At 35.6% G+C, this 17539-nt stretch overlaps 1 protein-coding gene and 1 pseudogene across 1 annotated transcript in view; both read left to right on the top strand.

Moving 5' to 3' along the window:
- Nucleotides 1-2183: 2183 nt before the first annotated feature.
- Nucleotides 2184-17539, top strand: part of LOC149202562 (putative aldo-keto reductase 2) — a 55187-nt gene continuing 39831 nt past the window's right edge. The window contains exons 1-2 of the mRNA XM_089403189.1: nucleotides 2184-2575; nucleotides 2700-2897. Of these exons, the coding sequence (XP_089259315.1) occupies nucleotides 2357-2575; nucleotides 2700-2897 (417 nt within the window). The 5' untranslated portion in view covers nucleotides 2184-2356. The remainder of the gene's footprint in view (nucleotides 2576-2699; nucleotides 2898-17539) is intronic.
- On the top strand, nucleotides 10228-16361 carry LOC149202563 (IN2-2 protein pseudogene; annotated as a pseudogene).

Raw genomic sequence — 17539 nt, 5'->3', positions numbered from 1 at the left:
TGTCAAAATTTAATACATTTGAAATAAAACTTGGAACATGAATTTTTAACAACAGAGGTTTGCATTCATGTTTCCATGTACCTTCATAATATGTAAATAGACTTTGTTACAATATCATGAGCTAATACCATGGCTTATCAATAACACATGCTCAAAAAAACCATAACTCACTTGATATGACACTTATTTATATGATATTTTTAATTAATCAATCTAATTAAAACAAAAAATGACAACTACTTTAAAGATAAAATTTCATACTAGAATATTTCATAGAGATATTCCAAAATAAACATGTCTATGCACATATTTATTTTACTCTTAAAAATTACATATAAAATTTTCAAAAATATATATTCTTTCAAAAAACAATCAATTTTTTATAATTTTATTTTTTATTATACTTTTATTTTGTTAAATATTTATAATAAATGTCAAACATGTCCACTAAAGAGAGAATGTAAATTCTTAATTAGTGAATATTGAATATTAAATAAAAATTATCACGATAAGCCACACTTTATTCCATGGACTATAAAAATCTTGATCTCAATAACCTGAAAAGTGAAAAACTAAACTTTTCTATTTATTAATGGTTCATTAAAAAAATGCTTAGCATTAGTGTAATTTATCCACCTAATAATTTAGTGAAGGGAAAAAATCAGCATTAAAAAAAGCACCTTTAAAACGCGAATGATGAAGGGTACCAAATGGAAAGCATGAACATGGATGCCATAATCCTACTCCTTGAAAAATGAGGCATTTAATTGTAAAATATGAAACTCCACGTACTAAGTGTAAACGGTAAGGATGAACATGTAGGCCATATCCCCACTTCAAAAATGTGAGAAATTTAAAGTAGAAATTATGAAACTCATCGCACTAATCGTGAGTGGTAAGCATGAGCATGGAGGCCTTCAACCCAATTGGAAATGTAAGCCATCTGTTATCCCGTAAAGAAGGATTTAATGCTCAGATTCGATCCACCGCTAATTCCACAGCAATATCGGCCACAACAAAATATTTCATCAATGTATTAGGGACATGGAAGAATGGGCAACCATAGATTGGATTGACATTAATTTTCCAAGAAGGGCAACTATATATATTAACAACAGGTTCACCGAAAGCACCACAGATTGGTACAAGTTCGACGAGTTTACATGACAACTAAACACTTATATTCAAACTAATTTCCTGGACATTATAATACAAATTACTTCACAGAACTTAACTGTCTACTATCAAATGTTTTGCAATTACCGCCCACACTTCGGGTAGTGCTCTAATGGAAGAAATGCAGTTACCTACATCCGCTGAAGGCAGGCCCAGAAATGATACAAGGAAAAAGGGAAGAATCGTTTAATTGGTCTAACAGAGACGGACCATGTAACATAAGCGGCAAAGGCATGTCTGGAATTTCAGGAATGTCACCCTCACCCTCCAGCATCCTCACAACGTCCACCATTCGAGGTCTGGATGCCACCATAACATGTGCGCACAGAATACCGATTGAAACAACTCTCTTCATCATGCTCTCCGCCCCGCTTTGCCGGATTCTCTCGTCTATTATTTCACTGGTTCTGCCTTCTTTCACTAGCGTCCATGCCCAATCCGTGATGAGATAATGAGGTTCCGAATACGAAGTAGCTCCCAGAGCTTTTCGGTGCCAAGAAATAATGTGTTCAGCGGCTCCCCTTAAAAAAAACAAACATGAACCAGGAGCCAAAAAGCTGCCTTCTAACAAAATAAAATATGGACTGAACGAAATTACAAATTCAAAATTCAAATTTGATTTCCTTTAGCGCCTTTAATAAATTCAAAATAAAACGGAATTTGGAAAACGTTGGTAGATGAGGAAGCCAACGGAGGTTGCAGGAGGAGACGTGACAGGTCTGGCAGTGGTCGCAGATACATTGAATGCTAGAGCTTGCCGGAGGTAGGGTGATCGAGTTGCCGGAATATGCATGGATATGTATGGCTTTCATGGATATGTAGCATGCCTTAGGAGTCACGAATGTCCTGTCACAGGTACTTAGCGCTCATTTATGTTTCTATAGGATTGGAAATAGGAACTGCCGAAGTTTGGTGTACATAGTTTGAGCTTTGGTCTCCTTCATAGTACATATCTCCTCACGCACGGACTTTTATAATGCTGAGCTGCCGATTGCTTACTGCTCGCGCTGAGAAAGTAGGGCCGCTCTCTTACTGATCGGCGAATTGGGTGAAATCTCGTTAAGACTGTGGTTAACTATTCATTGCGTCCAATCCATAAATACGTACACTCCACAGTCGAAGGTACAACATTTGCTGTGATTTGGAAAAGGGGGTACAGTGAGTGCATAACAACACAGCAATGGCACAATTAGCAGTGCGTAGTTTGAGTTTGGGGTCGCAAGGACTACAAGTATCAGCACAGGGGTTGGGTTGCATGGGCATGTCTGCTTTCTATGGCGCTGCAAAACCCGACGACGAAATGATATCTCTCATCCGCCATGCTGTCTCCAGGGGCATCACTTTTCTGGACACTTCAGACATTTACGGCCCTTTAACCAACGAAATCCTCATTGGAAAGGTTGGATGGCCCCCCTCCTGTCTTTTCTTTTCTGTCTTCCTTACAATTACCATTAACAGTGAATGCCATATAGCTTAGCCCTGTTCTTCTGGAACTTAACTTAAGCTTTTGGTTGCACTTGCAGGCCATTAAAGGGATAAGAGACAAAGTCCAATTAGCCACAAAGTTTGGAGGGGTGTATGCAGATGGAAAATGGGATGTCCGAGGAGATCCTGAATATGTTCGTGCGGCCTGTGAGGCGAGCTTGAAGAGACTTGATATCGACTGCATTGATCTTTATTACCAACATCGGGTAGACACTAAAGTCGCCATTGAAGCCACGGTATGTATGCATATCATCCATTGATATAAAAAAATATTTTGTCTTTTTCGGTCCTTGGGTCGCTGTCAAAGTATCCTCTCCGTTGTCTTGTGTCATGTTTTTTTTGGATTTTGGGTGTCATGTTTGTTGGGATTTTTGGAAAGATAAATGAGGTAAAATATATTAGTTGTTGTTTTTCAATTGATCACACAAAATTTGATTTTTATAATGAATAATGTGAGGGGTATTTACGCTTTTTGACCTGGCTATTGCACCCTGCCTAAAATAACTCAACATGCAGAGACACTCTAAATTTGACTTTTCCCAAAATATAACTTAATTGACTCTCTTAAATTTAGCCAACTCTGGCGTGTGGGAGTAATTGCAATTTCTTACATTTTTTGGTATTTTTTTATTTTATGGTTGGTAGTTGCTTATAGTATTGTCATATGTCAGCCATACATCAATTTTACAAATGTTGATATGGCATAAAGTGGTAAATTTTTTGAGCACAATAATTTTGTATCTACAAGTAAATTTTATATTGCTGAAAAGCTTAATAGTGACCTTAGAAAGAAAATTTGAAATGATCCACAAACAAAATAATAATTGTACCCCACCTCCATAAGTGGCCTTAGGGATTGGCTCTATTACATGCATTCTTAAACTTCACAACCATATAAGATGGAGAGACAAGAGTCTCAAGGAGAATTTTTTTCTTATCCCCAAACCAAAGGTTCATTGATTTACAATAGTTTTTGTCCATTATAAGCTTTCTACCTTCCATTTATCTTTTTCTTTCTTTTTTTACCATGGTGGATGGGTAACTTGTTGGAGTGATCTGGGCTAGGTCCAAGATCAAACCTTCTAGCTGCTACTGTACCACCAAGAGTATATCTGATCTTCCTGTAAGACAAATATACCAAGAATATATCACTTAGTAAGAACGGAGACACCAATCACATATCTGATCTGTCTGATTTGCCTATAAGACAAATATACCAGGAATATATCACTTAGTTAGAACCGAGATGCTCCTTGAGGTTGTATATTCCTCTAGCCTCATCACAACAAGATTAACATGTCATTTTCGAGGAATTGAACTGGGTGGCAAGGGAGTTAACATCCATCCCGTTTTAACCACTCGACCTACCCTTGACTCAATTATCTTTTTCTTAACACTATAGTTCTAATAAGAGAATGCATGCTTCCACACTCCATAATAATAGTAATGGTATTATTTTTGGGTATTGTTACTGTGTATGTAGATTGAGGACAATGCCCAGATAATGCCCAACATTTTGGGTGGACACTCCACCCATATTGAAGGACTAATGAAAAAGTGATTAGAAAAGAGTGAGCATATAAGATTATAAAGATGTCGAGAAAGAGAACCGTATATAAATTTATATAAATTGAAAAATATAATTTGAAATTTTAAAATATTGACTAATAATAATTTATTCGATTATATTTTTTATTAACTAACTCAATAACTAAAGAAATAATAATAAGTTAATAAATATAAAAAGTTAATGATTTTAAAACAAGAAATTTTTATTAATTAACTCACTGAATAAAGAAATAATGAGAGGGAAAAATTAAAAATAAAAAGGGGAACATTAATAAAAAGAGGAGGTTAAAAAGATAAATAAAAGGAAATGAAGGAAATTAAGCTAACAATAATCATTTTTAAAAATAACGTCAATAATTGTCCGCTTTGGGTGCTCAATTGGTAAAGGTCATGGAAATGAAGTCTCACTAAACCGGAAGTCTTGGGTTCAAATCTTGTGCTATCCCCTGATAGGGGTGAGAAGTTGGACATGATGAAGATGTAGTCCTACCAAGCTTACAAAAAAAATAGCGCCAATAATTATTAAAAATAATATTAATTAATAAAAGGGGGAAGTGAGAGAAGGAATTGATAAAAGAAAGAAAAAGGAGACCACACAAAAATTAAATAAAGACTAAAGGGGAAAAGGTTGTGAATTATAGTTCTAGTTACGTTTTTAATGAACACTGATTTCAAGCTATTTGTATGAAGGAACTTCCTCTATTCTATTGGTGTCATACATAGAATTATTGTAAGTGATATGTTTGAATTTGATTATCATAACTTTCATTTTGTTAGTGTTAACAAGCATACTCATATTAGAATAGAACTACTTGAGGATTCTTAGTTGCTTGTCGAGATTACAAAGACTCCTCACTACACGAGCAATATCATCAACATAAAGAAGAAGGATGATGACTATACCAACAATAGTCGAGCTAACACAACCTGCTTGTTCCAAACAATCTTGTAACTTGTGAATATCAATACTAAAAGGGATAAGACATTGTAGATAACCTTGCTTGACTTCTAATTACAATCAATTTCTTTTGACCAGTCCTTGATGTTCCTAAAATTTGCAATAATGTTATGGTATAACCTTACTTTGACAACTCTCAACTTGAAAGGAACTCTTAGCATTTCTAACTCGTTCCTAAGCTTAGTCTTGTGCAATGTGTCAAAAGCTCTTCTAAATTCAATAAAACAACATAGGAGATTGATTTTATTATTCAACACTCATTTGCAAGGATATTAAGCGTAACAAGATGACCCACAATTGAATGATAGATCCTAAATTTGACGTGGCCTTTAACTCTTTTTCCATGGCATTCTAGCCAGACAATGATCTCTTTCCAAAATAATTCCATATAACTCCACTAAAATAGGGCTAATCATATTGGTCCTATATTTAGGGGGATTGCTTTTTCGCCACTTTTAAATATAGGTTTGATGAGGCTCTCAGTCTAGGGTTTAAGGAAACCTTGCTTGACTTCCAGCTTGAAGAGCTTGTGTATGCAAAGGATAGGCCATTTGATCTTTATGATTTTAGCTTGGTAGCTTTCGATGCCATAGCTTTTCCTTTATTTGTGTTGTTTAACCCCAAACTTTATGTCTTTTATAAAACATCTTCCCATACTGGGTTGTAGAGCACCTAGCTACTCTAGGTGCAAATAAGTTTTTACTTTATAGAGATGTTTGAAATGTTGTCCACCCACATTCTTAAAGAATTTCAAGGTAAGAATTCCAAACCCTAAAAGGAATCATATTATTTTCTCTAGTTTTATTAGAAAAAGATTGCTTCTTTAATACTCTTAAATAAAATGTATTTGTTAATGTTAAAAATAAAGTGAACTAGTACATATCATCATTATAAAACCATTATTAATAAATATTAATGATAACAAAAACATATATATATATATATATATATATATATATATATATATATATATAATAATAGGGTGAACAACCCCTGGGATTTGAACAAGTGACTTTTTCACACAAAGTACCTTAATAAAACATCCATTCATATGAATCAAAAACCTATAAACTTAATAAAATTGAAAAAATAAAAACTTAAAAATTACTAATTTTAATATGAATTTTAATTCATAATAAATTCTAAATTTAATTTAATTATCTTCATTTCAAATTTCATGAACCTAATTATAATTAGATTAAATAAATTTAACATTACTAAACAAACTTCCCATTCTTATTTGTCATATAAATAAAAAACTATTTTTTATAAAAAACATACCTAGCATTTTTATTAAAGTCATACATGGTTGAATTCATTGAATGTTGAATGTAATCATTACAAATAAAAAACTATTTTTAATAAAAAAAACATACATATCAGTTTTATTAAAATCAATCATGGTTAAATTCATTGAATGTTGAATATAATCGAGAACATTGATATGGCCCCTACTGTTAATAGGAGTTGTTTTTAGGGCGATTTTTTGGATTTTCTGGTGTTGGAATCCGACGCAAAAATTTGAGGTGAAATCTTGATTTGTGTTATTTAAACTAGTTTTTTTACTATATGTATGGATTCAACACCCTAAAAATCCCTAGGGCACTTCGATTGTGCAGGATTACCCATCAAACTTGTGATTTCAATATATTCTTGCCGGATTTTAGAGAAATTAGACCGAAAACCCCACCGGAAAAGCTTCCAAAAAGTCATACCAAAGACAACTCCCTATCAATATAAACATAATTGATAATAATGATATCTTTTACTATGTTAAAATCATATATTTAAATTGTATTTTTTTTAAATTAACTTTTATTTATATAGTAAAAAATATTTTAAATAATTAAAAATTACAATCTTATTTAAACTTATTTCAAGAAATTTCGATAAAATAATGAAAACAAATTTAGAAAAATTTGACCTAATTGGTCTTTGTGGATAGTAATCATCATCATCATTAATATGCACAAAATTCCTAATCTTGTTCATCCATCAATAGATATTATATTTGAAACCTTCTTCGACACCATAATAAATATTATATTGAAATATGACATTTTCAATAATGTGAGCTTTGTTTATGATGTTTTCACTGATGCAAGATTTGTTTATGACGTTTTCATTGATGCAAGATTTGTTTATGATGTTTTCATTGATGATAGTGTTGTTGAAAGGGCCATTTACTTTGTGGGGTGAACAAATGATAAATAATGTTGGAAGGATATGCGTCTTGTTGGAGTCCAAGATTTGAGCTCTAGTTCTAGTTTATGGTGATCTCTCGATCTTAAGCTGAACTATGAGTTTCTGATATATGTGGCTTACTAGTTGTTGCATAGGCGTTGTCTACTGAGGCGACAATTGCGCCTTAACCACAATTTTTTTTGCTGAAATCCGGTGATAAATTTTTCAAAAAATATGACTATTGGAGTGGTTTTTTTTTTTTTTTTGGTTATGGTGGAAATGGATTCAACACCATAAAAAACCCCTGTAGCACCCAAAATCCTGAAGCTTGACAGATGTAACCTAGATTTCCAAAAATTTATGCATTTCTGCCGAATTTTGTCAAAATCTTGTTAGAATTTCCACTATTTTCTTGACAAAATTGTGTCTACTCTATTCCATATATCTGTGTAGGTTACTAGTTCCCATCAACCATTGAAATATATATATATATATATATATATATATATATATATATATATATATATATATATGGACAAATCAACATGGTCAAATGTGCATAGTTTGGGGTGCTTTCACATCCGATAAGTATATATCTCTTCACGCATTGACTCTTATAAAGCTACGCTGCCAATTGCTTACTGCTCGCACTGGGAAAGTAGACCCGCCCTCTCGTTGGTGTCGTTTAATGTAATTTTTTCCTTTTTCTAGAAATGTTGGGCCGCTTGTTGGTTGACCATAAGTGGGGAATGAACATTCTTGCACCACACATCATGGGAATATTCAACAATGTCATCCGGTAAGGATTCCCAAGGGACTGGACAAGTAGTCTAGCAATATCCTTTTTTTAAAAGTGGAGACATTAATAATCCTTCCAACTATAGAACCATTATGATCAATCCTTTGTTTGCAAAGCTCTTCGACAACGCCGTAGAAAATAGAATCACTAAGTGGGCAGAGGTAAAAGGAAAGAGGGAAAAAGGGCAAGTAGGATTTAGGCCAAAGCATTCTATAGTGGATCATGGTATCACATTGAGACACATTATTGAAAAGGCTTGGGGGGGCAAAGAAGAAGTATTTTGCTGCTTTGTTGACTTCAGAAAGGCATTTGACACGGTCCCTAGAGATCAGTTGTGACGTAGAATGGAAGAACTTGAAATTCCTTTGCATTATAGAGTTGTTGTTCATAGGCTCTATGAAGAGGTGAAAGTCAAAATTAGAACTTCAGTAGGAATTTTGAAAAGATTTAGAAGTGACATTGCATTCAAGCAAGGCCGCCTTTTATTCCCTACTCTTTTTTATTTATATATTAATAAATTGGAAGAGTGGCTAAATCTGCAAGGTGGAGATGGTGTTTGATTGGGGGAGTTTGTGATAAAGCTTCTTTTGTATATTTATGACTTTGTGTTGATTGCAAAATCGACACATGGATTGCAATTGCACCTATATGCCCTTGAGCATTTTTGCAGAGAAACAGGGATGCAAGTCAATACCAGCAAGACCAAAATAATGATTTTCTCTAATAAAAGGAAGCAGAGCCAACATATGTTCTTCCTTGAGGGTAACATTCTTGAAGAAGTAAATGAGTACAAGTACCTTGGGATTAATTTCAACAACAAGCTTAATTGGGAGGACTACAAAAAGAAGAGAATTTTAGGAGGGTGGAAAGAATTATATGCTCTTCAAAACAAATGTAGAGAGGCAGAGTTATGGGAATGGAAAATGATTAAATTGCTTTTTGGACTCCTAGTTTTTTCAGTGATACTATATGGGTGGGAATTATGGGCTAGGAGTACCCCTATCTCAAAATGGAAACAAATTGAGAAAATCCAAAAACGCTTGATCATGAGCTAGTACAAAATAAAAAGTTCAGTTCCTTATGAGATAATGTTGAGTGAAACAGGAGCAACTCCCATCAAAGCAATTGATATGGTGTGTCTTATACAATATCTAAAAAGAACTGAGCAAATGAGAGTAGGTAGATGGCCTAAAGTTATATTCAATGAAGGCATGAGTGAAAGAAAGAAAACATGGAGGAGACAAAACAACGAATGGATGCAAAAATGGGATATCTACCTCAATGCCCGTCCCTCAAATAGCAATGAGTTAAAGAATTTTGTTATGGAGAAGTTTTGTAAGCGTATATGGGGAAAATATTTGGGTAGAAAGAAGAAGTACTATGTTGAGGAATTCAACCCCACTTGTGATCTCCAACAAAAATAGTACATTGGAGCTAGAATTTCGTGGAGAGAAAAGCTTCTTATTGCTCAATTAAGAGCTAACTCGCATCAACTTCGGTGTGAAACAATGCGGCGGAAAAGACCTAAAGAAGCTTGGGAAGATTGGGTGTGTACTTTTTGCATTTCTGGGGTAGTGGAATTGGAAAAAAAAATCATTTTGGAATGTGATGCTTTTAGAAAAATTAGGGATAGTTATGACAATATGTTAGCATCGGTTCCTTGGCATTGTCTTTTCAGCAAGGGGACTGTTAGAAGTTTGGGCCAGCTCATCATTAGTTTGAATAAGAAAAGGATTGAATTGCAAAAGGTGAAAACAGGACATTGGTGGTCTCATAGACTATTTTTAGTCTCATGGACGTCATTCATTCATAATTATAATTTATTTCTATCTCCTATAAATATTTGATCGCATTCATTGACCATTCGGTGGATAGGGAATCAAAGTGATCGTGTTACATGAATTTGGCCAGGATCGGCGAATTAGGTGAATTGTCATTTAGAATGTGGTTAACTGTTATGTGCGTTCAATTTATAAATACACACACTCCACAATCAAAGGAACAACATTTGCCGTGATTTTGAAAAAGGGGATAAAGTGACTATATAACAACAACAATGGCACAATTAGCAGCAACAACAAAAATTTGTAGATTACATTTGGGGTCACAAGGATTAGAAGTATCAGCAGAAGGATTGGGTTGCATGGGCATGTTTGCCTTCTATGGCACTCCAAAGCCCGACAAAGAAATGATATCTCTCATTCGCCATGATGTACCTAAAGGCATTACTTTTCTCGATACTTCGTACATTTATGGCCCCTTTACCAACGAAGTCCTCGTTGGAAAGGTGGGACGATAGGCCTCCTTATGGGTTTTCTGTTTTCCTTTGGACCAGTGAGACCAACGATAGGCGGTCTTGAGAATAGCAATTGGTGCAGGGGAGACAACGATAGTTTATGATAGTAGTTAGGGGAGACAACGACAGCTCTAAGGAGGCAGCGATAGTTTCAGGCAACGATCAAGCGGTGTTGTAGACAATGTTCTCGAAGTTCCAGGCAGCAGTCAGACACAACGCTCAAGTCGAGGTTTGGTTCCTAGCAGGAAACACAGGTCGGGCCCACCTCTCTCCTTTTTAGACTATTTGCTTTTGCTCATTGCTTGTGTTTCATACTGGCATAAAAAACCAGAACAGTTCAAATGGGCAAACAAAAACCAGAACAGTTCAAACTTGGGTCCCCTTAAACTCGGTTAAGCCTCTTGTGATTGACAATTAAAGTGGTAAGATAACCTAGCATGGGGACAAGGGGGCCCAATGCAGAAGAAAAGCTTGTTTTGGTGGAAACTAAATACCCACGAAACATAGAGTTAAGAAAAAATACCTCAAACAAGCGCGATGTAGCAGGAGATTATCAAATGCAAATATTGAGTTCAGTACTAAGGATGCTTTTGGAGGAAGGCTGGTGCCCATCTTGGAATCCCAATCTCCAAATCTCAGGAGGATATATGGAGCCCTATCCCAACATTATTGCAGAGAATACAAGTGGGAACTAGAATCCCTTTCTCCCAGAGTTTTCTCAAGCCAATGTATTTGGCATAAATGAGAGATTGATCTTTGTGAATGCAAAGCAGTACAAGGGGATTTTACGACACATACAAGCCAAAAAGCTAAGACAGTCACAGAGAAAAAAACTCACCTGGATCTTACCAAAAACAATTAAAAACAACACAATTGTTAATGCCAAAATGCATATGTTAGTAGAAGAGCAGGCAGAGCAAGATGGGGATATTAACAAAAATAAAAAGACCTTATCAAAACAAGAGGAACCTAGGCCAAAGCAAAATGAAAGTGAAGCTACTCCAACAAATAGAGAAGAGAGCAGTAAGGACACATACAACGCCACAACCACTCTATTGTTGTGGTCGTCAGAGCTCTATGTAAGCGAAATCGTGAGCATGAGAAAAAGAATTGAGTATATTGAGTTAAAAGGGCAACATGAAGTGTTAGCCTCACTCTCATAATAAAACAATTATAAATCCAAAAATCATAATTAAATAAATCAAATCTTGAGAATTAAGAGTTAGTTCCTCAAACTAGGGAGTTTAGTTAGGATGAGAGATTCTCTCCAACTAGTTCTCCTAGATTAGTGTTTTGTTGAGAAAATATCTCAACCAAGTTTGTCCAAGATAGACGTACTATCTTGAGACCAACTTCCTCATGTATTTATTTGTACTATTATCATTCTTTGTATATTGGATTGATTAATAATGAGAATGTGAGGAATGCTATAAGGCTGAGGCCTTTTCCGCCATGTCTGGCTTCTATATTTCTAAGTGTTTATTTAATTGAGTTTATGTTATGTGTGTTAGTTTCCTTCATGAAGATCTCAAATTAAAATAAATTTTGGAGGCTAGTGAGAAATTTGAAAGGGAAAACAAGGTTCTCAAAGAGCAGGTAATAAGATTACAAAACAATATGGAAAGAGGGCAGCAAGAGTTGATCATGCTGAAACAAGAGTTAGAGCAAACGAAGTCAGTAGAAAAAGAAAGACAGAGGGATAAGGAAAAATAGTAGAGAAAATAAGATGGAAGATATTTTCAATCAAAAATTGCAAACATGGAAATGAGGGAAAAAAAACTAAAGCAACAAATAGAAGAAGCTAAATCTTGGGTTCAAGTGGTAAAGGAAGCATTGGCGGAGCAAAAATAAACCATGAGAGACAAATAAAGAGGCAAATAAGAGAAGAGAAAGCTAGGCAAGACAAGGCCACAAATGTCATCATCAAGGGCTTGAAAGACTATGGAGAAAAAGAAAGAACATATATGTTATCAAGGGATTTTCTCAAGGACATGTTGAATTGGACATGTTATATTCAACAAGCAAATAGGATTGGTTGGAAGGAAAAAAATGGAAGAGATAGACATACTTGAGACTAGAACAACAAGACAAGCGAAAGAAGGAATGGGAGAAAGTGAAATCAGCAAGAGATGCAGGAAAATGGGTGTTGCTGAAAAATGGGAAAGCCCAAGTCAGTGAGCGATTAACAAATAAAAAGTAGGGATTCGGGGCTCCCCGAGGGTATCTAAACATGGTGAGTTGGAATTGTAGAGGTTACTCGTGGAGGAGAGGACTGGGATTGGTGCCCATAGCAAAAGGGAACGACACCATTATCCTTACGGAAACCCATGAGCATGATGGTTGTAGGGTTCCATAATTCGAAGGATATAGTAAAATTTTAGTGTGGAATGAAGAGACTAGTACAGGGAAAGGTCATGGAGGGATCACCGTTCTAATAAGAGAAATGTGGAGTGGAATAGTGAAAGTGGAAAAAGAGGATCCAAATAAGCAATTTATATGGCTAAATATAATATACAACAAAGTAACATTCAGGCTGGTTGCATGTTACTTTGCCCCAAAAAACTCAAAGTTCTACAAGAAGACAAATTTAGATAAAGAAGACCCTTATGCTACTTTAAAAAGAGATATTGTTGCCTTCAGGAGTTTAGGAGATATAGTTCTAATCAGTGACTTTAATTCTGGGACAAGAAACAATCAGTGTATTCAGTTTGGAAGTGATGGGAAATTGGATAGCAATCCTCTTTGGTTAGAGGAGAATGAAGAGCACATGTGGAAAAGGACTTCTCAAGATGGGAATGGGAGTGTGTCACACTTTGGCGCTAAGTTGTTAGGCTTATGTAGCCTCTATGACATGGTAATTTGCAATGGCATGAAAGCTTGGCCAACATCCGGTGGCATCACGTGTAAAACATACAATGGTCAAAGTGTGGTGGACTATGTAATATGCTCTCATAGCTCTATTTTCAATTTTTTAGAGTTCAATATTGAGGCTTGTCCTATTGAGATGAATTCTGACCATATGCCTCTCTATATTAAGTTGGGCATACACACATGTGGGGTACAAGAAGGGCAGGCCCAACAGTGTCATAAGAAAGGGCATGAAAATGGAATAATCCTCATAAATCAAGAAAACCAAGACCTCTTTGTTGCTACCCTAGAACAACACTTTCAGTGGGAAAAAACAACACAAAAAACAAGGGAGACAATGCAAAAATAGAATGCATTGGAAACAATATGTTGATCCCTCTGATCTACAAAGCCTTAAAGGCGTGCAAAAGATCTTGACCTAAGAAGAGGGTATCAAACACTTTTCCAACTAATCCTTGGTATGATGAAGAGTACAAGGCTGCTAAAAGTTCCCGTGAGGAGAAGGAGACAAACATAGAAAGTAAGAAAAAGTATAAAAATCTGATAAAAACAAAAAAATAAATTTATGTGACTTCAAGAAGGAATGAATTAATCTCTTTGGGAAAGCACAACCCCAAAGGATTTTGGCAGGAACTACAACAAAAGAGAAAGCAAATAGATAATAATTTATTAGATACACATTGGTTGGAATATGAAAAGCTCCTCTATGAGAGAAAACAATAGAAACATATCACCCCCATAATCAGCACTACAACCATGTTATTTTCAGTACACGATGACAAGCGTGATATAAATAATTTAGAAAGTGGTAAAGCCCAAGACTTTAATGGGTTACAGGAAGAATTTTTAAAATGGGGTGTTGAGATCTTGGCCCGAATCATCAAAAGGATCTTCAACAAGATTACACAAGATAATTTTCCAAATGAATGGACAACAAGTGATGCTATCCCTCCTTACAAAAGTGGAGACATCAATAATCCCTCTAATTATCACACTATTATGGTCAATCCTCTTCTTGGAAAATTGTTTGGGGGCATGATGGAGCATAGAATCAATAGTTGGGCAAAAAAGGAGGGTAAAAGAGCAAAAGGAAAGGCTGGTTTTAGGCCAAAGCACTCTACAATTGATCAGTGCATCACTCTTAGGCACTTCATCGAACAAATATGGGACATTCAGGATGGGGAAGCCTTTTGTTGCTTTGTTGACTTCAAAAAAGCTTTTGACACTGTTCCTGGGGATAATATGTGGAGAAGAATGGAAGAGCTTGGAATCTCAAATGAATATAGAGTTGTTGTCCATAAAGTTTTTGAGAAAGTTAGTGCAAAAATCAGAACTAAAGATGGCTTTTTGGAATGCTTTGGTAGTGACATTGGGGTCAAGCAGGGGTGCCCCCTTTCCCCCACTCTATTTGGTCTATATATTAATAAGTTAGAAGAATGGCTAAACAACACTAGTGGAGAGGGTATTCCACTGGCAGGTTATGTGGTGAAGCTACCTTTGTATGCTGATGATCTTATCCTAATTACAAAATATTCTCATGGTTTGAGAGAGCATTTGAAGGCCTTAGAGCTCTTTTTTCAAGAGGTCAGGATGCAAGCAAACAGTAGCAAAACCAAAGTCATGATCTTCTCTTTGAAGCAGAAAAAGTAGCAGTTTAGCTTTATATTTGAGGAAAAATCCTTGGAGATAGTGGAAGAGTACAAGTACCTAGGAATTATTTTTCACAACAAGCTCAACTGGGAGACGTGCATAACTAAAAGGATCAAAGGGGGTTAAAGAGCTTCTTACCTTCTTCAGAACAGATGTAGGAAAGCATAATTATGGGACTGAAAAAGCAATAAATCTCTTTTTGGAGTGTTGGTTACCCTGATTGTCCTCTATGGATGTGAAGTTTGGGGGAGAAGCATGTCAATTCACAAGTGGAGACAACTAAAAAGAGTTCAAAAGCACTTAATCATTAGTAACCTCAAAGTCAAATCAATGGTCCCATATGAGATCCTACTAGTTGAGGCTGGAATGTTCCCGATGGAGGCTTCAACAATCATTCATTTGTTAAGTTATTTAAAAAAGGTGGAAAGCATGGATGCACATTATTGGCCCAAGTTGATTGTTGTAGAGGAGCTAAAGCGTAAGAAGAAAACTTGGAGGAAGTAAAATGACAAGTGGATGAGCAAATGGGGAATTAATTGGCAAGATTGTCCTAATTCCAAAGAGGAAAAAACGGGTGCTTGAAAATTTAGAACTGCCATGTGGGAAAAACAGGTTGGCAGAAAAGTTAGCGCTATATGTCAAAAAATTTAACCCATCTCACTCACATGATGAAAATACTTATTTCAGTGCCGCTATCAAGGGAAAGGCTAAAATTTTGCTAGCAATTGAGGATTAGATCTCACCATCTTAGGTGCGAAATAGGTAGATGGGCAACCCCCAAGGAGAGTGGGAAGAAAGAACTTGTATCTTTTGCAGGGTAGGAGCGATAGAAACCAAATGGAACTTCATCGTGGAATGTGCGGCTTATGAGGACATTCGTAATCAATTTGAAAGTAATTTAAAGGTGAAAAATTTGAGAAAATTGTTTGAGGAAGCAAGGCTTCATAAAATTGCGAATTTCTTGATCAAGATTCATGGCAAAAAGGTTGTTTTAGAGGGAAACCTGAGATTATGATGTCTTGTTTGGTTTAGAGTCTAGGTCCCTTAGATCGCGGGGTCTCTTGGACTTCATTAAAATTCCTTCATTCATTCATTCACCAATGAATGCTATATAACTTGGTAAAATGATAGAAGTTCTATGGATCTTAACTTCTTTTGCAATTGCAGGCCATTAATGGGATAAGAGAAAAAGTCCAATTAGCCTCAAAGTTTGGAATTAAATATGCAGATGGAAAACAGGAGATTCGAGGTGATCCTGCATATGTTTGTGCCGCCTGCGAGACAAGCTTAAAGATATTTGATATATTTATTACCAACATCAAATAGACATTACAGTCCCCATTGAAGTCACGATATGTATGCATATCATCTATTGACTCTTCTAAAAGTTTCTTTATGTCCTTTCTTTTCAGTCAGGGGTCGATGTGAAAGCATCCTCTTTGTTGCTTTGGTGTCATCATTTGTGGGTTTTTTTAAGCTCATCTTGAAGTTGTTGTCATCTTAAATGGTCGGAATTGTTGATGCTCTTGACCAATATTACAAGTATTGGGTGAGCAATACCTTTTTGCAGTGATGCACACTTTAGTATATGTATTTGTCTCTATGATGTCCAATGGCATACCTACTGATGTGCATACCACACCACATTGTACCTCACTACAGAGTGCATAATGCTTACCCAAGGTTTAGGTCTTGGGTGCCGTCAAGGTCCATTTTATCATTTATGGGAATGGGGGATTTTTAGCCATGCAAAACCTTGGGATTGCAATGCTGCAATATCCCTGTCAATTGTAATGAGCACCCCATTTTCTTGCTTTATCATTTGCTCAATGTTCAAGCTTAAAGGGATCTCTTAAGGACTTTCTTAAAGAAGGTAAAGAAAACCACCGTGAAATACCAAACACTTAAACCACAAAAACAATGTGCCCATAATCTCTTAAACCAATTTTCTCAAATACTAAGACAGATCATTTGACTGAATCATTTTTGGTAAAATGCCATTATAATATGACTAGTAGTCACTGAGTCAAATGGCGCACAACAGAATCAAGCAAAATATACCCGCCCTCTCAAACTCAGTCAAACTTGCCATGAATATGTAAGTATAGGAAACCTTTATTGAATATGATCTGAAAGCTCAGTGAACCCATAATGGTAAAGTAATCATTCTCTAACATTCTCTCTCACACACACACACATTTAGAGGTGATTTTTCCACAACTACAGTCTACAATCTATTTGCAGGGGGAATTCAAAGTCTTTTGTAGGATTTGATACATGTATTATAGGGTAAAATGTTAAGGAAATAGTTTTCGGTTAGAATTGATTGGTTTTATGGGCCAGATATGGAGCATAATGAAGAAATCTGAAGCACGAATCCTAAAGTGCCAAGCCAAAGCAAATGAAGAACTTGCTCATGAAAAGATAAGGTAGTGTTTTCATTCACCTCGGGCTTGTATTATACTGGAAAAGATATGTGAAATTGCTTGGAAAAATGGAATATGTTTGTAGAAGTAGGTTACCCATAGATGAGTGACACCTTTCATTAACCTAT

This window comes from Pinus tabuliformis, chromosome 2_1 (assembly GCF_031772625.1).
Source record: "Pinus tabuliformis cultivar Carrire ecotype Pingquan chromosome 2_1, CPIR1, whole genome shotgun sequence".
In the NCBI taxonomy this organism is placed as follows: domain Eukaryota; kingdom Viridiplantae; phylum Streptophyta; class Pinopsida; order Pinales; family Pinaceae; genus Pinus; species Pinus tabuliformis.
Note: the sequence above shows the minus strand (reverse complement) of the source record. Positions and strands in the feature narration are given on the sequence as shown.